The 20,874-nt window shown below is 51.2% G+C and overlaps 2 protein-coding genes across 4 annotated transcripts in view; one reads left to right on the forward strand and one right to left on the reverse strand.

Annotated features, from left to right (window-relative positions):
* Window positions 1-154: 154 nt before the first annotated feature.
* On the forward strand, window positions 155-8,624 carry UBE2Q1 (ubiquitin conjugating enzyme E2 Q1). Its single transcript, XM_043877631.1, is given in 14 exon segments — window positions 155-379; window positions 382-615; window positions 2,852-2,956; window positions 3,292-3,396; window positions 4,019-4,069; window positions 5,581-5,721; window positions 5,935-6,019; window positions 6,279-6,339; window positions 6,535-6,625; window positions 6,737-6,795; window positions 6,878-6,926; window positions 7,204-7,299; window positions 7,608-7,674; window positions 8,126-8,624. Coding segments are annotated over 14 exon segments (1,269 nt in total). The 5' UTR covers window positions 155-286; the 3' UTR covers window positions 8,158-8,624.
* Window positions 8,625-10,358: 1,734 nt separating this feature from the next.
* TDRD10 (tudor domain containing 10) overlaps window positions 10,359-20,874 on the reverse strand; it is a 52,031-nt gene continuing 41,515 nt past the window's right edge. For 2 of the 3 annotated variants that reach the window (XM_043877132.1, XM_043877133.1), the window contains 7 exons: window positions 18,428-18,470; window positions 17,810-17,921; window positions 17,290-17,437; window positions 16,897-17,042; window positions 16,514-16,668; window positions 10,980-11,050; window positions 10,359-10,783 (listed from right to left, as the gene is read on the reverse strand). In XM_043877132.1, the coding sequence (XP_043733067.1) occupies window positions 10,751-10,783; window positions 10,980-11,050; window positions 16,514-16,668; window positions 16,897-17,042; window positions 17,290-17,437; window positions 17,810-17,921; window positions 18,428-18,470 (708 nt within the window). In that variant the 3' untranslated portion in view covers window positions 10,359-10,750. The remainder of the gene's footprint in view (window positions 10,784-10,979; window positions 11,051-16,513; window positions 16,669-16,896; window positions 17,043-17,289; window positions 17,438-17,809; window positions 17,922-18,427; window positions 18,471-20,874) is intronic. The other variant, XM_043877131.1, reaches the window with a different exon arrangement.

The raw sequence follows: 20,874 nt of genomic DNA on the forward strand, positions 1-20,874 counted from the left end.
GAAGGAGAGAGGTGTCACGTGAAGGAGGTCGGAGCAGTGAGGTCACGTGACGGGGACGGAGGCGGGGCCGCAGAAGAGGAGGAGGAGGAGGGGCGCGCGGCTTCCGGCGGTGGGGGGGGCCGGCGAGCGGAGGGGGGGGCCCTGTCCCGGAGGTGGCGGCGGCGCCATCTTGGCGAAGGGGGGATCAGGAAGTGCGGACCGCGGCGGCGGCGGCGGCGGCGGCGGAGCCCGGAGCGGAGGCCGGAGGCTCCCGGCCCGCCGGCCCCGGAGCGGAGCGGAGCGGAGGATGCAGCAGCCGCAGCCGCAGGGGCAGCAGCAGCCGGGGCCGGGGCAGCAGCTGGGGGGCCAGGGGGCGGCGCCGGGGGCCGGGGGCGGCCCGGGGGGGGGGGCCCGGGGCCGGGGCCCTGCCTGAGGCGGGAGCTGAAGCTGCTCGAGTCCATCTTCCACCGCGGCCACGAGCGCTTCCGCATTGCCAGCGCCTGCCTGGACGAGCTGAGCTGCGAGTTCCTGCTGGCTGGGGCCGGAGGGGCCGGGGCGGGGGCCGCGCCCGGACCGCATCTCCCCTCACGGGGGTCGGTGCCTGGGGATCCCGTCCGCATCCACTGCAACATCACGGTGAGGACCCCCTCGCGTGCGTGTCTCTGGGGTCCTCTTGTCTGGGACTCGGAATCACCCCACACAGCTTTTTGGTCTCGAAAGACCTGGGAGGCCGAATCCCCTCTCGGGGTTCGGCTCTTTTTCTTCAGGTTGCACTTGTTTCTGACGCTTGAGATTCTGCCATGCACCCAGAATCTCTACCCTTCATAGTCAGGGACACCCTGACATATGGCGCCTCGACTACCCCTTTCTATTACCCACCCACATCGCAAGGTTCATCATTTTGGCTCATTTTGGTTACTTCACGACTTTTCTTGACACCTGGGAATGGCCCTCTTCCCCGCGGCCCCCTCACCCCCAAGGTTCCAAGCCTCTTCATTGACTTCAGCTGGAAGGACCTGGCTTGGAATTCTGTAGATTTCAGTGATTCCCCCCTTCTCAGCAGTACCTTTCATTTAGGACGTTGCCACCTGTGAGATCCCTGCCCAGGTGTGTCATTCAGCCCCTCTTCCTCTCTGAATTTTACCAGTGATAGTTTGCGATTCACCGACTCCTTTGCTTCCTCTCCTTTGGATTGCCTTTTATTCTGGTGTAACCTCTAACTCTCCTCCTTTTGCCCCAGCTGGTAGCTGCCACTCCCATCCTGTTCCCTATGGATATCTCCAGTTGCCCTGGGTTGTTACCTTTCCTGATAATGATGGTGATGTGCAAGGGCAATCTCATTTGTTCTGAGTGGTAACAGTTCCTTTTCTCCTAGTGAGCATCTTTCCATCCTAGGTGTGCGGGGCTGGGAAGCACCTTACAGGTCTTCTACCTAGGCTGTCCTCAAACATTCTGTGAATAGGGTTGGCCTCTGGTAATCTGGGAATACCTGATACTGTGTGGTATGGCACTTAAAATAATTGATTCACCTAGTGTGGTAGTGTTGACCCTGCTGGGAGCACTGGGTAGCGAGCCAGGGGACAGTACTTTATCCAGGCAGGCACACTGCAAGTGGGAGTAGTCTGGAGAAAGAAAGACTTGTGAATAGTGTGGCACTTGGGGGCCTGAATTCAATTCACATGGTTCTTGTTTACTATCCCTTTCTTGTATCAAACCAGGTCAAGGTTTGGTGAGGCAAGTCTCAGCTTGGGTTGGATGGTGCCCCACCAAACCTCACGTGTTCCATTTTCCTCTCTCACTTTTTTTCATACTAAAAAGTCAAGATTGAAGGACTAGGTGTGGCTTTGTGAGCTGACGACTTGAGCATCTTTGATAATTTGTTTTCCTCCAGGATTGAGGATTAGAGCAGTGGCAGAGTTTAAGACCTTTTTAGGAGGTTCCCTTGACGTATGTGGAAACTTCTGGGATTGATTCCTTACCTGAATTATGCTTTCAATTCCTTAAGGGTAGGTTTGCCCCCTTCTACTTGCCTTCCCAGTTGCCAGAGGCCATCTACTGTCTTTGTCCCTGGAAAGAGGTTAGTTTAGAAGATTCTGAGACTCCCTGTGACCACTATAAAGAAGACTTGGTGTGAACTGGCCCCCTTGATTTGGGCAGAGAGGGGAGTCTGGTCAGGCTGCATTTGGCACCACGGTTCAAGAATGCTGGGAATGTTAGCAGCGTAGGCTTCTTTCTCCCAGCCTGCCATGTGGAGCCCTACAGCCTACGCCTGGACTGAGAGGGTGGCAGGTTCCCAAAGGAGAGGTGGGGAGAAGTGGCCTTTGAGGGGTTCTGTTAGGAGTGGAGTGGGAAGATTCTTCCTGCCACCCTTTTACTTTCGGGTTTTAGAGACATAATCTAGTTTTTTAATTTCTCCGTCCCTAGCTAAAATGAAAGTAATCTGTGGTCTCTGGTTTTTTTCTGCCAGTGTGATTGTGATGAGGCCATCCTTTCCTCCACTGATTGAGGAGGGTCGGAGGCCTGGGTGTTGGGTGTGGGAGAACTTAAGGTCTGGAGCTTGTTGAGGCAACACAGGAGGTAGGAAGCCATACTCACTGTCAGCACAGTTCGGCTGTGCGGCTTCTCTGATGTTTACTCTTGAAAGAAAAGGACCAGGCTTCTTGGAAAGGGTCATCACAGGGACTTTTTTCTCCTGGTCTGGGATTTGTTGGGAACCTGCCTGCTGAGCTGGGCTTGTATATGTGTGTTGGGGGAAGGGGGCGGATGGTGGAGAGCAAAGGGACTAGAAGTCTTGGGGCATGGAAGGCAGGCAAAACCTAGCTTTCCCCAGGGTCTCCTGTCCTGACTGCTCTCCCTGCTCTTCCCCCCTTAGGAGTCATACCCTGCGGTGCCCCCCATCTGGTCAGTGGAGTCCGATGACCCTAACTTGGCTGCTGTCTTGGAGAGACTGGTGGACATAAAGAAAGGGAATACTCTGGTGAGGGGGCCAAGGTGTTGAGGAGGGAGTGCATTTTCCTCCTGTGAGACCCATGCCATGAAAACATCCTGTGAAACATGTGTCTGGAAAGTGGGTGGTGCGGTAGCCTGAACACTTGAGGCAGACGTCCTAGGGGAGTTGCTTCCTGAAGCCACAGGGAGAGCCCTGCACCTGACCCAGGATTCGTCCCGTAAGCTCTTCCCCACAGCCCTGTGGTCTGTGAGTTCTAGAGAACTTGGTACCAATTCGGGGGCTGAGATAAGAGCTCACCCGTGTACCTCTCAGTATTGGGGTGGGGAAGGAGTGTTTGATGTCACTGTGATCCCCTACCCCAGCTATTGCAGCATCTGAAGAGGATCATCTCCGACCTGTGTAAACTCTATAACCTCCCTCAGCATCCAGATGTGGAGATGCTGGATCAGCCCTTGCCAGCCGAGCAGGTGAGCACCTGAGGGGCTTTGAACCCTGTTAGGCAGAGTTACCCCCACAAACAGCACTCAGGAAATACATGTTAATTGAGGTGAACCTGCAGAAGTTTCTCTCCAGTGCTACTCCAGACATGTACACATATCATGACTCGGCCTACACATAATCATGACTCTGCCTCTTCTCCAGATGTTCGGAATCTAGCTAAATGGGGCACCAGTAACTTCACCCCTCTGATCAAACTCTGTCCTGCGCAAGGTCATCCCTCGGGGGGGGGGGGGGGTTTACCCTTAGCAGTAGGTGACCACTGGGGACTGAGGCCCCGTGTTAAGATCCGAGAATGCAATTCAGTCTAGAGATGATTGAGTACAGGGGTTCTTGGGGAGATTAAATGGGGATTTGTGAGTGAGGTGGCAGAAACAGCCATGTGCTTCTCTCATTGGTTGGCGTGTAGTGCACTGGTAGTGAAGGCATCCCTGGACTGTCGATTCCGCGCAGTTCTGACTGGCGGGGAGGCTGGTAGCCTCATGGGCAGGTGCACAGCTTCCAGACCCAGAGGCTCAGGGGAGTAGGTCCGAGGCTACATTCCAGGAAGCCACCAAGGTCTGACCTCCATCTTTTCCCTCCCCACTGCAGTGTACACAGGAAGACGTGTCTTCAGAAGATGAAGATGAAGAGATGCCTGAGGTAGGCTTCTACCCAAGACGGTACTGGTAGGCCTTTCTTTTGGTCAGCAGCTTTGAGAGCCTGCTATGTACAGAGCTCCAGTCTAGACCTGGGGAGAGAGAAATACCAAATGAATAAAGACAGATGTACTGACCTGGGAGGTTCAGTACAGTGCCCCCCTGGGAGGGGGGCAGCAGTGTAGTAGAGACAGGGCACCCACGTCCAACTGCCGAAGATAGATAAGTGCAAATCTGTTTACACTAAATAGTCACTGTGTTAACCTCAGATGGCTTTGTAGTCAGACCTGAGCTTGCATCCTCTATCTTCCAGCTGTCTTGATTGGGGGATTTTACCTATTCTACTAAAGTACAACTTCTGCAGTTTTCTTATTTATAAAATGGGATGTTAATATCTACTACATAGGGTTGTCTTTAAATAAGGCACTGCATGTGAAAGCCTCCATTCAGTACATAAGTGCTAAATGATTGGTGATACTCTCTAAAAACAACTTGGTTAAGAACTTGAACTTCAGAGCCAGGCCAAATTTGATGTGCATCTTAGTTCTATTAAGAGTTGTATGACTTTGTGGGCATGATAACCTCACCTGGACCTCAGTGTTCTCTTTTGTAGTATGGGGGTAATGATAAAATAATGTCATGGTGGTTATAAGAACTAAATGAGCTAGTGTGTCTAGCATCTCAGCAACTAATATAATAATTAGGAAATTAGTATCACCATATCCTGCCAGAGAGAGGAGAACACGATTACTTTGTTTCTCTGCATCCTAGGTTCTGCAACTTCTGTAACTTTGTCAGGGTCTTAAACTGCACAAAGGGCGCAGGATACATGAAGCATTCTCCTGTCAGACTGCAGACAGCTCTCCAAAGTCTGGCTGATACGGGCTCCTCCCCACGTGCAGTGAACTAGTTCCTCACTTCGAGCAGGGTGAATAGGGGCTGGTTCTGTTCTTGACCTCTGCCCTCTGCATTCTGGACCCCCTTCCTTATTTCCATTTTGGCAGTGGGTGCCTCTGCCTATCTCCTCAGTCCCTGCACTTGGGAAGGCAGGACGTTTCTCCCTTAGACCTGGAGTCCTGGGAACTCCTGGGCACAGAAGTCACCTGATGAAACATGAGCTTTGAGTCACAGTGTCAGGCCAGAGTCATTCTAGGAATTAAGGAAGAGTTTGTGCTGCCAAAGGAGAGCTGTAGGGATGGTTGGGCCAGGGTAGGTCTGGGGAACAAGAAAGCCGCGTCTCTGCTTGCTTTCCCTAGACCTTTCGTAGCCCTGCAGCTTGAGAACTGAACAGGAGAGATTTGCCTCGTCTTTTAGATTGTGAAGGGAGTGGGGCTGGGAGCTTTCCAGCAGTGGAAAGGGTATTGTACTCACTCGACTGCCAGATAGACTGCAGCTGTCTGTCTTGCTCCACCTGCAGCTCTAAGTCATATGGGACTGGAGAAGGGAAAGGCCCTTCTCCACAATGCGTGTTGCTTGCTTGCTTTTATCCCACTCCTACCCCACACATCCCCCTAGGACACAGAAGACCTAGATCACTATGAAATGAAAGAAGAAGAGCCAGCTGAGGGCAAGAAATCTGAAGATGATGGCATCGGAAAAGAAAACTTGGCCATACTAGAGAAAATTAAAAAGAACCAGAGGCAAGATTACTTAAATGTACGTGCCCTCTAGGAGAAGCTGGGCGGAGGGGTTGGCTGGTGCCGGCTGGGAGGTGGTAGGCCATCAGGTGTCAGGGTGGAAACAGTAGCCTCTTTGGCTTGGGTTATCAGTGAGCCTCATCCTTGCCCAACGCCGGGGAATACTGCCGGCCTGCCCCTCAAGCCTAGCACACAACTGTGAGATGTTCTGTCCTCTGTGTCTCCTTTGTAGGGTGCGGTATCTGGCTCGGTGCAGGCTACTGACCGGCTGATGAAGGAGCTCAGGGATATATACCGATCACAGAGTTTCAAAGGTGGTGAGTTTGCCTCACAGACGGCTCTGAACACGGGCTTTTCAGAAAGGACATGGTGGCAGCAGCAGATACAGGGGTGCTGACCAAGTTTTTAGGCCAAGGATGGAACACCCCTCATAGTGGCTTAAATTGGATGCATGTCTATGTGGGATGAACCTGGAGCCTTTGACCTTTTTTTCTTCTCAGCCTGGGCTAGGGATCTGCATTGGGTCCCACTTACACTGGGACCATCATCTGATAACATCCTTCTCCCCTCCTTCAGGAAACTATGCAGTCGAACTCGTGAATGACAGTCTGTATGATTGGAATGTCAAACTCCTCAAGTAAGTGGGGACTGTGAGATTGGAAAGGAACTTGAGTAGTGAGTGAAGTCTCCGTGGTGGGAGTCTCCAGGGCCAGTCATCCCGGGAGCAGGTGTGGGCAGTGGCTTGGCTCTTTTCTGCTTGCCCCAGGGGCAGTGGGATCCTCAAGGCTTCTGAGTTAGACCCAGAGCTGAGCCTAAACTGGTTGCTTCCTAGAGTTGACCAGGACAGCGCTTTGCACAACGATCTCCAGATCCTCAAAGAGAAAGAAGGAGCCGACTTCATCCTACTTAACTTTTCTTTTAAAGTAAGTCCTTCCTTTCCAGTCCCTCCCGGGCGTAGGCATCCTTTCCACCTTCCAGTACTGCAGAGGGCCCTGACCTTCCCTCCCTGATGGCTGCCTCCATCTCTCCCTCAGGATAACTTTCCCTTTGACCCGCCGTTTGTCAGGGTTGTGTCTCCAGTCCTCTCTGGAGGGTGAGTGGCCCAGTAAGGGCAGAGGGTGAGGAAGGGTTGGGGAGCTTTTGCCAGGCACAGCTAACCAACCTTTCTTCTGCAGGTATGTTCTGGGTGGAGGTGCCATCTGCATGGAACTTCTCACTAAGCAGGTGAGCCTGTCTCTCGTTCTTTGCCTGGCTGGCCTGGGCAGGGCTAGGCTGACCTTTACCCCTCACCCTCCCACCAAGGGTTGGGTGATGGGCATAAATGGCCCTTTCATTCTGCATGGCAGGGCCTGCACCCACTGACCTGGGCAAATGGGTGATGGCTGTTCTGGGAGTGAAGGGCAGGGGCCCTTCCATGGCTGCAGCTGCTCTCTGGAGAACAAGCATCGGGTTTCTCTGGAAAGTCTGCTGACTCGTTTACTCTGCCCACATTGTTACTTAGGGCTGGAGCAGTGCCTACTCAATAGAGTCAGTGATCATGCAGATCAGCGCCACTCTGGTGAAGGGAAAAGCACGAGTGCAGTTTGGAGCCAACAAAGTAAGGAGCCCAGCCCCCGACCTGGTGGGGCTGTGGGAGCCGCACAGTCAGGGCCGCTAGGAGGCCGCAGCGTCAGCCCGTGGGCCTGGTGTACCTGCGTGGAGCAGAGCAGGGCCTTGGCCTCAGGGCGGCCTGAGCCTCTGGGGAGGGTGCCGGTCTGGAGGGGGAAAGCTAGGGGGTTGCACCCCGTGGGTCCCCCGGGCGGCCGGTTGGTCTGTTGGGAGCACAGCGCGGGGAGCTGGTCTCTGGGCGGCAGCAGGGCCACAGCGGGCTGTCCGGCGGCCTGATTGGTGGCTTCCTCCCCCCAGTCTCAGTACAGCCTGACAAGAGCGCAGCAGTCCTACAAGTCCTTGGTGCAGATCCACGAAAAGAACGGTGAGGCTGCGGCCACGGCTTGAGATGCGGACCTTTGCCAAGCCCGAGGTTTCCGTCCGCCCAAACAGCAAGAACCCCTTTCAGTTTCTGAGCCTTTTCCACCTCTTAGCACGGCACCTGCCCCTCTTCTCCAAGGAATTCAGTGAGCTGGAGGGTGACGAGTGCCACCTCCTCCAGTAAAAGCAGTGGCGGGCAGGGCAGGGGTAGACTGGGCGCCGCCCCACCTGCCCGCCGCCCCGGGGGCAGGCTCACCTCTCTGGTGTCGTCATTCTCCCTTTGCTCAGTCTCCAAGTAGGTGGTTCCTCACCTGCCCATAGACCTTCTCTCCCTGCACCAGGAGGCCCTTTCCAGGATCTTTTCACCTTGGACCCTGGAGGTGTCTTCAGTGATTCGGGCTAGGAGGGTGGGCAAAACAGCCTCCACCTCACCGTTTTCTTCCATTTCTTTGCAGGCTGGTACACACCCCCAAAGGAAGATGGCTAACCCAGGAGTGCCATTCCCTTCCTCCTCCCCCAGGCACCACTGGACCAATTACCTTTGAATGCTGTATTTGGATCTCACGCTGCCTCTGTGGTTCCCTCCCTCATTTTTCCTGGACGTGATAGCTCTGCCTATTGCAGGACAATGATGGCTATTCTAAACGCTAAGGAAAAAAAAACAAAAAACACACACAGAACTGTTTCAAGTACTCAAGACTGACTTACAGACCAACCAACCACCTGGCTGGAACCCTTGCTAGCAGGCATTCTTATAAAAGAAACTTTCGAGCCTCCTTATATTGCTGGAAACTCAGCTGTGCTCCAGACTAGAGCCTCCTTACCTATGCTATGGATTTTTAATTTATTTTCTCTTATTTCATGTACACTGCTTTTTTTGGTTACAGTGTATGATGGATGTGTATGAAAAAAAAATGTATCTTTGGGAAAACAATTACAGTTTGTTAATTTGAAGACGCTGGTCTTGACTCATCTTTATTTTTTATTTCCGTACCTTACCCTTCCCCCATCCCCTGAATTCCTTGAGCAGTGGGGGGAGGGGTACCAGGTTCACTGTGGCTTTGGTAGCCATGAGGGGCTGCACTTCGCTGCTAACGCCAGAGAATGGTGGAGCTGAAGCACATACCTGCTTCAGCTTGAGGGGCTCTGGAGTGACCAGACTTGTACCCCCTGGGAAGGCAGAGCTCAGCCTGCTGAACCACAAAGCAGGCTGAAATGATGACCCTTATTCTTTAAAGATTTCTAGTCACAGATGTTTTCAAATTTCTTAGAAAAATAACAAGGAGGCCTAAGAGGCTGCTTCACAGAACTACTTTTAAATGAACTGAATAGGGGTGGGGCCACAGTCTCAAGCATGTATATGGTCCTTCTGATCTCAGCAACAGGCTACGGAGCTACCATTCGTGTTCACTGGTCCCCGCTCCCAGGAACTGGCACTGAAGGGCTATGGTTGGAAGCTCCGTTGCTGCTCCTCCTGTCTCTTCCTTCATTCTTAACAGAGAAACCAGGCAGAGCTCCAAAGTAAGTTGTTTGGTTTGAAGACTGAATTCTTTTAAGGCACTTTCATAACGTGGGTCCTACTGGAAAGGATTAGCTTTAAGGGGTTTGGTCTGTCTACCTGTGTGCCCCACTCAGGCTCAGAACCGCTGTGGAGGCACGTCCATGGGCGGACCTGTCGGTGCTGGGTCTGTCCCTGCTGTGTAAGGACAGGTGTGCTTGCCTGCCCCTTCTGGTCCGTGAGCTTGCTCGGGGCCAGAGACAGCCTCCTGGGACCTGTCGGACGGACGGTGACAAACACCAGAGGCCAAGGATGGCCAAGTGAGGACGTGTCTTAGCTCAGACTTAGCACAGCCATCTGAAACCTCTAGGATGCCAGAGTTCTGTATGCTTTGACACAGCTATTTTAACTTCGGCCACCCCCCGGCCCCCACCCCCAACTAAGGGATTTTCATGTCTTGCTGATTCAAGTGGACACAGAGTTCACCGGAACCACTCAACGCTGCTCTAACCCTACTACACCGACCTGGTACAGGGAGCTCATTTATGCTGAGGTGGAGATAAAGAGGGCAGGCACCCACAGGGAAACTCATTTCATGGAGCTGAAATCTAGTTCTCAAAGCCTCTGCCTTTTTTCTGAACTTACCACCAGCCCTGGCTGGAACGTACTATAGGTTGTGTTTTTAGTAATGTGTGCTGTGAGCTGTCCTCTGTACAATGTATTTTGTAATGTATTTTTCTCATCTACCAAAGGATGGAACAAATAAAATTATTTAAATAGTTTGGCTCTAATCAAATTATTATTTAAAGAAAGAATGGGGGGTCACATTCACCTGATGTAAAGGGAAGCACCAGCTCTTGTGCGCGATAGTTATATAAACAGCAACTCTCCAAGAAAATCTTCCACTTTTCTGGTCAAACCTAGCAGTCCTTTCTATGACATTACGTTAGGCTCCTAATGAAGTTACATGGTTAAGGGGAAAAAAAACGGCCACATCATCCGGAACCAGTGTTTTGCCAAGAAGGCGAAGAGAAAGGAAACAAACCTTATCTTACCAAGTGTACATCTGTGTCCCACACAAGGTTTGAACAGCCAGCAGCTGTTTGAACACGGCAGCTCCCAGCCTGTGGCTTCAGTTTTAGTGGGCAGGGTTGGGGAGGGGTGGCTAGATAAGAATCAATCACCCCAAATGTGAAGCATGCCAACATTTATTCACCAAGCCAACAGATCAATGTTTAGATGCTCCCTACCTGATTCTACAATGGAATGCCAGGAAAATTAAGCAGTGGGCCCCTCCATTCTCCAGACTCTGTCAGGGCAACTTATATCATGTTCTGGGGTTACAAAAAAAAAAAGACAGGAAAGAATACACTGGCTACATCAGACTTTCAACCTCATGGAAGCTTCCCTGTTTGGTTCAAATGTTCACGGTGAAGACACACGACACATTGAGAAGTGAGCTGGGGGAATCCAAGCAGTCCTGGGCACCGCTGTGGCCTCTGTCACCCCCAAGGCCTCAAGAGTAAAAGGGCAGAGTGGGCAGAATCTAGACAGGAGAGGGAACATGCTGATCGTAGCCACGTCACTTAAACTCTTCAAACTTCAGGATGTGTGACTGGAAGAGAAAGAGAAAATCTGAGTGGGAAGAAAGGACCGCCCCCTAGGCAGTCCACCCAACCCCTGGACAGCTTTGATTTGCTTCTTCTACAGGAATGACAGGTAAATATGCAGCATCCAGGCTGAAGCCAGGGGATGGCTGCAGCTGAGACCCTGGGGTGGGAGGGAAGGAACAGCAGACACAGGGAAGTTACCTCCAAGTTCAAAGCACCGGTGATTTTCCCTTTGAGGATGCAATGGATAACCTGATTTGAACTCAAAATACCTGCAAAACAAAATACAAGAACAAAACCTTGGTATTTCTTGGTCCGGCAGGAGGAGCAAGGGAGGGAAGTGAGAGGCTGGGGCTGCAGGAAAGGGTTCTGGCTGCAGACCAACTCATGTGGACAAGTCTCTGCTAGTCAGAGCTCACTCCCAGCTGCCAGGATAACGTGAGATAATCAGCACTGAAGAGGGAGGAGAGGGGGAAGGCAAAGTGAGAGCACATAAAAGGAAGCATTATACTTGTTAAAATGATTACGGGTATCTGAGATTGTACATTTCCTAATGGAAATCCTGGAGACAGAAAACGGTTCACTCAACTCTCTGAGTTTTGGCTGGAGAGATGGAAGTTAAAAGATAGAGAGCCTTTATACCATGACGAGTGAGCATTCCTACCTGCTGGGACAACGCAGGCCAGGGCGCTGGTCAGACACTCACCTTTATCTGGTCTTTCCTTACTCAGCTCCTGCCATTACCCCCGGCCCCCATACTCTGGGGCTGTTTGTATGCATGCAACTGGCTCATATCAAGGGGTAGACCTCAGTTCTACCCCTACCTAGGCCGCTTTCTTACTATGACACATGAAGAAGTCCCTTTCATTTTTCTGAGCCTTACTTTCCCCATCCGTAACATCGTTCACCTGCGCACCCGGCCTCAGGACCATAGTCCACGTGACAGCTGAGCCACCCCCCACCTGGGCTGCACACTCTGGCCCCTGACAGGCTTGGAGCTGCTCTGAGAGGGCAGGGGGCTCCTTACTCTGGGCTACCCTCCAGCACCCGAGCAGTCAGCTTCGGCCTTCCAGAAGCTGCCCAGCCCTGTCTGCCTGTTAGTCCCCAGGCTGAGCCTCTTCATGCAATGACCCAAGGCGACCTCTGGGTGGTGCCCCCTCACCGCTGGGTACAAGCCCATAAGCCCAGCAGGGAGGCTTGGCTCTGCGCTTTGTGGAGGTGCTTTTCCATCTTGGTGTGTGTGTGTTTCGTCACATCCACGTCTCCTCAGCCCCTTAAAGCATTCTTTCACCCTTTCACATCTCACTTAAACCCCAGTCTCGAGAACAGCCAGAGCAAAGAAGTGGCCTCTCCATTTCAAGGTTGCAGAACCGAGGCCCCACAAGTGTCCAGATCTAAAGTAACAACCCCCTCACATCATATACGGAAATAAACTCGAGATGGTTTAAAGACTTAAGCGTAGACATGACGCCGTAAAACTCCTAGAAGAGAACACAAAATGTGCTCTGGCAAAATCGTAGCAATATTTTCTTAGATCAGTCTCGCAAGGCAAGAGAAATAAAAGCAAAAATAAACCAATGGAACCTAATCAAAGTTAAAAGCTTTTCCACAGCAAAAGAAACCATAAAACAAAAAGATAACGGACAGACTTGGAGAAAATATTGGCAAATGATGCAACCAACAAGGGGTTAATTTCAGAAATATACAAACAGTTCATACAGTTCAACATCAAAAAAACAAACAACCCAATAAAAAAATGGGCATTAGGGGCTTCCCTGGTGGCTCAGTGGTAAAGAATCCGCCTGCCAATGCAGGAGACACAGTTTCCATCCCTGGTCCAGGAAGATCCCACCTGCTGCAGAGCAACTAAGCTCATGCACAACTACTGAGCCAGTGCTCTAGAGCCCGGGAACTGCAACTGCTGAAAACCATGCGCCCTAGAGCCTGTGCTCCCCAAGAGAAGCCACCGCAATGGAAGCATGCGCACCGCAAATAGCACAGCCCCCACTTACCGCAACCAGAGAAAAGCTTGTACGGCAACAAAGACTCAGCACAGCCAGAATAACTGAATAAATACAACTATTTTAAAAATGGGCATTAGACCTGAACAGACATTTCTCCAAAGAAGACACAGAGGTGGCCAACAGGCACATGAAAAGATGCTCAACATAGCTAATTATTAGAGAAATGCAAATCAAAACCACAGTGAGCTATCACCTCACACCAGTCGGAATGGCCATCTCCACCACGTTCACAAATAAATGGTGGAGAGGGTGCGGAGAAAAAGTAACCCTCCTGCACTGTTGGTAGGAGTATAAATTGGTGCAGCCACTATGGAAAATAGTATTTGTTGTTGTTGTTTAGTTGTTAGATTCTGTCTGATGCTTTTGCAACTCCTTGGATTGTAGCCTGCCAGACTCCTCTGTCCATGGGATTTTCCCAGGCAAGAACACTGGAGTGAAAAAAAAAAAAAGAACACTGGAGTAGGTTGCCATTTCCTTCTCCAGGGGGTCTTCCCCACCCAGGGATCGAACTCGCGTCTGCTGCCTTGGCAGGCGGGTGCTTCACCACAGAGTCACCTGGAAAGCACTGGAGGACAGTATGGCGGTTCCTTAAAAACTAAAAACAGAGTTACCATATGATCCAGCAATCCTACTCCTGGGCACATACTCAGAAAAAACAAAAACTCCCACTTCAAAACAATACATGTGCCCCAGAGACTGCCCTGGGGGTTCAGGGGCTAGGACATCACACTCCCAATGCCAGGGGCCCAGGTTTGATCCTTGGTCAGGGAACTAGATCCTGCATGCTGCTACTAAGAATTCACTGCTGCAACTGAAAAGATCCTGCAAGCCACAACGGAGACCCGGCACAGCCAAATAAAAGAGACACGCACCCTAATGTTCACAGCGGTAGTATTTATAATAGCCGAGACATGAAAGCAACCTAAATGTCCATCAACAGATGAACGGACAAAGAAACCACAAAAAAAGAATGAAATAATGCCATTTGCAGCAACATGGATGGATCTAGAGATTATCATATTAAGTGAAGTCAGACAGAGAAAGCCAAATATTATGTGATATCATTTAAAAGTGGAGTCTAAAAAATAATACAAATGAACTTATTTACAAAACAGATTTAGAAACACAGAAAACAAAATTATGGTTACCGATGGGGTGGGGAAAGGATGAATTAGGAGTATGGAATTAACAGATGCATACCATTATATGTAAAATAGGTAAACAACAAGGATTTAAAATATAGCACAAGGAATTATGGGGGTTCCTAGATGGCTCAGTGGGTAAAGAACCTGTCTGCAATGCGGCAGACACAGGCAGGTACGGATTTCATCCTGGGGTCAGGGAGATCCCTTGGAGGAGGGCATGGCAACCCACTCTGGTATTCTTGCCTGGAGAATCTCATGGACAGAGAAGCCTGGCAGGCTACAGTCCACAGGGTCTCAAAAAGTCAGACACTACTGAAATGACTGAGCATGCACGCACAGGGAACTACAGTGAACATCCCGTAATAACCTCTCATGGAAAAGAAACTTAAAGATAGACATAAATATGCACACACACACATAAAACTGAATACACAGAAGAACTATACAAAAAAGGTCTTGATTGCAGATAACCACAATGGTGTGGTCACTCACCTAGAGCCAGACATCCTGGAATGTGAAGTCAAGTGGGCTTCAGGAAGCCTTACTGCCAATTAAGTTAGTAGAAGTGATGGAATTCCAGCTGAGATATTTAAAATACAAAAATATGATGGTATTAAAGTGCTGCTGCAGTCAACATATCAGCAAATTTGGAAAACCCAGCAGTGGCCACAAGACTGGAAGAAGTCAGTTTTCATCCCAATTCCAAAGGGATGTTCAAGAATGTTCAAACTACTGGACAACTGCGTTCACTTCCCATGCTAGTAAAGTTATGTTCAAAATCCTTCAGAGGCTTCAGCAGTACTTGAATCGAGAAATTCCAGACATACAAGCTTGGTTTAGAAAAAGCAGAGGAACCAGAGAACAAACTGCCAACATTGGTTGGATCAGATAAAGCAAGGGAATTTCGGAAAAACATCTACTTCAGTTTCATTGACTACACAAAAGCCTTTGACTGTGCGAATCATAACAAATTTCAAAATTCTTGAAGAGACGGGAATCCCAGACCATCTTACCTGTCTCATGAGAAACCTGTATGCAGGTCAAGAAGCAACAGTTAGAACTGGACATGGAACAACTGACTGTTTCAAAACAGGAAAAGGAGCACGTCAAGGCTGTACACTGTCACCCTGCTTATTTAACTTATATGCAGAGTACATCGTGAGAAACGCTGGGCTGGATGAGTTACAAGCTGGAATCAGATTGCTGGGAGAAATATCAACCACCTCAGGTTTGCAGATGACACCACTCTAATGATAGAAAGCAAAGAGGAACTAAAGAGCCTCTTGATAAGGGTGAGAGAGGAGAGTGAAAACACTGGCTTAAAACTCAACATTAAAAAAACTAAGATCACAGCATCTGGTCCCATCACTTCATGGCAAATAGAAGCAAAAGAAGTGGAAGTAGTGACAGATTTTCTCGTCGTCTTGGGCTCCAAAATCGCTGCAGATGGTGACTGCAGCCATGAAATTAAAGTCTTTTGCTTCTTGGAAGGAAGGTTAGATAACATACTAAAGGACAAACCTAGATAGCATATTAAAAAGCAAAGGCATCACTTTGCCAACAAAGATCTGTAGAGTCAAAGCTATGGTCTTTCCACTATGGATGTGAGAGTTGGGCCATAAAGAAAGGTGAATGCCGAAGAATTGATGCTTTTGAACTGTAGTCTAGAGAAGACTCTTGAGAGTGCCCTGGACAGCAAGGAGATCAAACTAGTCAATCCTAAGCGAAATCAACCCTCAATACTCATTGGAAGGACTGATGCTGAAGCTGGAAGCTCCAATACTTTGTCCACCTGAGTTGGTCAACAGGCGACTCATTAGAAAAGACTGATGCTGCGAAAGACTGAAGGCAAAAGGAGAAGAGGGTGACAGAGAATGAGACGGTCAGATGGCATCACTGACTCAATGGGCATGAACTTGGGTGAACTCTGGGAGATGGTGTGGGACAGGGCGACCTGGCACGCCGCAGCCCATGGGATCACAAACAGTCAAACGTGACAGAGACTGAACAACAACAGCAAATAACTAAATCACTCTGCGGTAGACCTGAAACTACACAATACTGTAAACCAACTACACTTCAATTAAAAAAATAAAGTAATAAACATCACATCAGGGAACAACCTTGAGTCCACTGCTCTAACCCCTATCATTGGTCTTCAAATACCACTTTTCTTCTACAAAGAATCCTTCTCTGAAGAAATCTCAAGCGAAACTCAATGTACATGAAATAGATAGAAGCTGAGTAGTTCCGGCAGAATCAAGAGTGGGAGGCCTGCCTTCCCCTCACTCCACCCAGAGAACTCAGCCTTCAGGCAGCATCTGAGGTCCCCTTCCAGATCTTGTTGTTCGGAGAGACCAGGTATGAAAACCAAATCCTCAAGAAAGCTCAGCAAGGGGCAGATGCTGAAAATGAGGGTGAGACCAAAAGAATAGAGACCGAAGGGAAGGCATCCTCAGGGCCTTGGCTGCCCCTACGCAGAAGACATTCCCGCACAGGTGCCCAGAGGAACGCACAGCATCTGCCGTCCCCTGGGTCCCCTGCAGGAGGGTGGAGGGCGCCTTACCTTTCTCCAGCATGAACGGCTGAGTCAGGGGGGGGATGGTCCAGAAGTCATCACTGTCCAGGGTGCGCAGGGACTGTACCGGGATGGTGGCCGATCGGCCAAAATCCACGAACATGACCACCACCCAGGAGTCCACGCGGTCCAACACCCAGCACCTGGCCGGAGGGAGGGAGAAGAGGTTTGCCCCACCTGGAGCCGCACAGAGCAGTCTTCATGGAGAGGGCTGGGAGGTCTGGGAGGGAAGAGAGCGTCCTATGCTGCTCCCTGCCTTGGGTGGAGAGGTGATCACAAGGAATGACCTTGAGAGAAGCAGCAGCAGCAGCAAAGACACGGGAGTCCGGAGGATGGAGAAGCGACCCTCCACAGCCCTGCCCGGCACGTACCTGTTCCAGGCCGGCCCGTAACTGCCCAGGTGGTACTCGGCCAGACCGCGGGTCCCGCGCCGCACCGCCGAGTCATGCAGGTAGGGCTGCTGCTCCTCCGCCTCGGCCAGGGCGCTGAACAGGGCCAGCATGTTTCGGTGCAGTGTCTGTGGACAGTACAAACGCCACGGGCCTCGCTGCCTGCCTGCATCACACATCTGCCTTGGCAGGTATCACCTGTCACGTCAGCACCACTGATCCACCCACCCCAAGGGAACCCAAGGTATGAGGTGGGAGAGGGAGTGAGAATGCCAGGCATCATAGTGCGGCCCCTCTGGATGTCCACCATGCTCACCCCAGTGGGGCCGCACGAGGAGGGATCCAAGCCCCAGAGGACCACCAATAAGCCCGTACCTCGGTGATGTGCATGGCCCAGAAGAAGGGGGTCTGAGGGACAGTACTGGTCACCAACAGCCCCACCTCCCCGCTGATGCTGGGGATGGTGGCCAGCCAGCCCAGGTCTCGGAAACATTCCCTTAGGAGCAGCACCAAGAAGGACCCTCTGTGAAGAGCAGAGAACAGAGGGAAGGGGGTGAACGCAGAGCAGTCTGACCAACGCCCGTCCTGGGGATCCTGGGCAGGAGAGTCACCTTGACAAGAGGGCTGTGGCCCTCCCCCGGGTGGGGACAAGACAAGTGCCTCGGGCACGCTGATCTCCGGGCATCCAGGGTGGGGAGAGTCCCAGGCCATCACCATACAGAAAAGGAGATGGACTTTGTAAGTCACGGTGGGTCACGGCCTTAGTGCTTGGGTCTGATGCAGGAGTTCTGAAAACTTGATTCCCCACCACCATACCATCCCTGCCCCCACCCTCTAGGGACCAAGCAGATGTTTGCAACTGCCATTTGCTGGTGGCCTCTACACCTCCGCTCACCTCATTTCCATGGGAACTGCAAAGAAGCTTGTCTTGGGTTTCTCTGTCTCACAGGGCTCACCAGAAGCTTTAGGAGTGAGCTGTGGACAAGCTGAAGGCAGAAAGTGGAGTCCTGGAGGCACCAGGGCTGTCTCAGAGGGCTGCCCCCCACCTCCCCCTCAAGAAACCCCAGAGGTAGGATGAGATGGGCGGTGCAGCTACATCCTTCCCAGTCTCAGCCTCTAGACCCTCAGGTGGGTGGGGAGGGTGTGCTGGATGATCTTCTTTCGCCAACGAAGCATTCCAGGGACCTCCCTGGTGGTCCAGTGGCTGGGATTTCACCCGCCACTGCAGGGAGTGCGTTTTCAGTCCCTGGTCGGGAAGCCAGAATCCCACATGCCTCGTGGCCAAGGGACCAAACCACAGAACAGAGGCAATGTTGTAACAAATTCAACAAAGACCTTAAAAATGGTCCACATCAAAAAAAAATCTTAAAAAAAAAAAAGGCATCCTAGAGGAATAAAAATATTTTCTACACTGAGGGGTCAATGCGGGACAAAGCTGGAAGGAGGCTGGGAGAGGTAAATCGGGAGCTGCAAAGACACATCCTGGAAACAGATGGCAGCTGGGGAATCTCACCAGTGGTTCCAGCAAATCCTTGAGCAGAGGCCTTCTCTGAAATCTAGGGAGAAAGAGAAAAGGCATCACTGAGGCATGGCGGTGTTCATCTCACTGTTTACATACTGGGTCTCTCCAAGTAGATTCGGATGAGAGCAGCAACAGCCCCTGGACTGACACAGGCTTCAGCTGACTTTGGGGAATCCCCGACCCCGCTTTCTCCATTCTCTAAGGGGATCCTGAGCCAGGTAAAGACAGGAGGTTCAGGAGCAGGGAGTGGGGAGGGAGGGCATGCTGCCAGGAACGCTCATCAGAACCTGCAGGCACGAAGCCCAGCACTGCTTAGCCCCGAGGCCCCTGTGGGCACTTCTCCGAGAAAGAGGAGGAGAAAGAGGTAGGGATGGGTACTCTGGTGCAGGTCTGGGTGGAGACAGGCTACAGACCTGCAGCCCCCAGCCACACTGGCTTCCCTCTGTCAACTGCCCTGATCTGGAAATCCCCCGCCCTGGTTACACCCACAGATCTGCCTGCCCGGCTATGTTCCTGCTTCCCCCACGCCCCCTGCCGCCCGAAAACACACACGGCCACTGTTCTCCAGCGGACACACCACAATCCTTCCAGAAGCCCCTAGTGAGTTTCCTTCATTCCCTCCAATGGATGACACCTCACCCCCTCCTGTCTTCAAACCCTCCACACCTCCCACCCAACACCCACCCTGTGAACTTGCCTCTTCGTCAGGAGAAAACTGGAAGCAACTGGATACGGGGGCCCCCCTCATCCTCTCACCACCCAAACCACCCCCCACCCCGCTCTCTCTGCCCCTGTTACGTGGCCACCAAGCACCTTCCCAAAGTCTCCACGTGGGCTCGCCAAGGCCACCATGATCTACCCTCCTTCCACTGACCTCTGCCCACTCGCTCTTGAGGCATTTGTAGGCAGTCCCTTTGTCTAGCATGTTATTTTCCTGGTCTTACCACGGTTGACTGACATTTCATTCAGATCTCAGCCATCACTTCCTCACATAGAGGACTCCCTAAGAACCATTTCAGTGAACCCTCTCTTCTCCATCATATCTCCTCATTTTAGTCCTATGTTTGCTTGTTACTACTGAGACAGGCTGGAACCTGGGACCCTTTGCTGCAGTGCTCACACCTGGACAAATGTCTCCTCCAATAAAATACAAGGAAACTCTTAAGGGACTAAAAATAACTGCATGCATGTGCAGTCAGGGAGAATCATGGACAAGATACGAAAAAGATGGGAAACCCAAAACCCAATGCCACTTCTGAAGACTGGGAGCAAAAGCAGGGTGCTGTACCTGCCCAATGCACAAAGGCATGGGCTAACCACCTAAGCCACCTCTCTGGCCTGAGCCCTGGACATGCCCCTGCTCACCAACATAAGGACCCAGCTCATCCCCCCTGAGGAACTAGCAAGAGAGCCTGGTGCAGAAGGGGACCCAGTAAAGCCTTGCCTGAATTTCTTGTCTGGCCTCTAATCAATTTCTATTGGTCAAGGAGGCCAAGAACCCTGGTTGGTAACACTATCTGACATTTTCTTTTTTCCTCTTTTTTTTTGGGGGGGGGGGCATTTTCTTATTTATTCACTTTTTTACTGGTTTACTGTATGTGTATTTCCACTGGAATTTAAGCCTGATGTGAACCACATCTCTCTTCTGACAGCTACCTTCATGGCCAAGGAAACCTCAGGGCCCAGAACAGTGTCTGAGACATGTTAAGCTCTTAGTAAATATATATGAGAGAAAGAGACCGAAGGAAAGAGAGAGACAGAGGAGGAGGGAGGGCGGAGAAATGAACTGGGGCAAATTCTTAATATAAACCTTGGTTTCCTCTTCAATACCATGAATCATACCTGATGTGAGGATCTACCTTGGACAGCATCTGTTCAGGACATGAAACAAAACAGATGCTTGATAAATGGAAGAGAGGTTAAGGGACTTCCCTGATGGTCCAGAGCTTAAGAGTCCAGCTGCCAATGCAGGGGACACAGGTTCAACCCCTAGTCCCGGAAGATCCCACAGGCAGCAGGGCAACTGAGCCCATGCGTCACAACTACTGAAGCCCGCACACCCTAGAGCCTGTGCTCCGCAACAAGAGAAGCCACCGCAATGAGAGGCCCACAGACCACAACTAGAGCGCAGACCCTGCTCACCACAACTGAAAAAAGCCCAAGTACAGCAACGAAGACCCAATGCAGCCAATAAATGAATAACATTTTCAAACAGTAGGTTACAAGTGCAGGTTCTGGAGTTAGACTGGGCTCCAATCTTGGATCGAGAACTTGAAGGATCGAGCTCCTTAACTGTGGCCTGGTTCCTTGGCGTCTCGTCTGCAGGACAGCAGAGTAGCCGCACCTGTTGCTGGGTTTAAACAGGTTCATATAGCACAGCGATCGTTACAGAGCCTGCAGAGGGAGCCCTCCGCGAAGGCAAACTAGCACAGTCAACC

This window comes from Cervus elaphus, chromosome 20 (assembly GCF_910594005.1).
Source record: "Cervus elaphus chromosome 20, mCerEla1.1, whole genome shotgun sequence".
In the NCBI taxonomy this organism is placed as follows: Eukaryota; Metazoa; Chordata; class Mammalia; order Artiodactyla; family Cervidae; genus Cervus; species Cervus elaphus.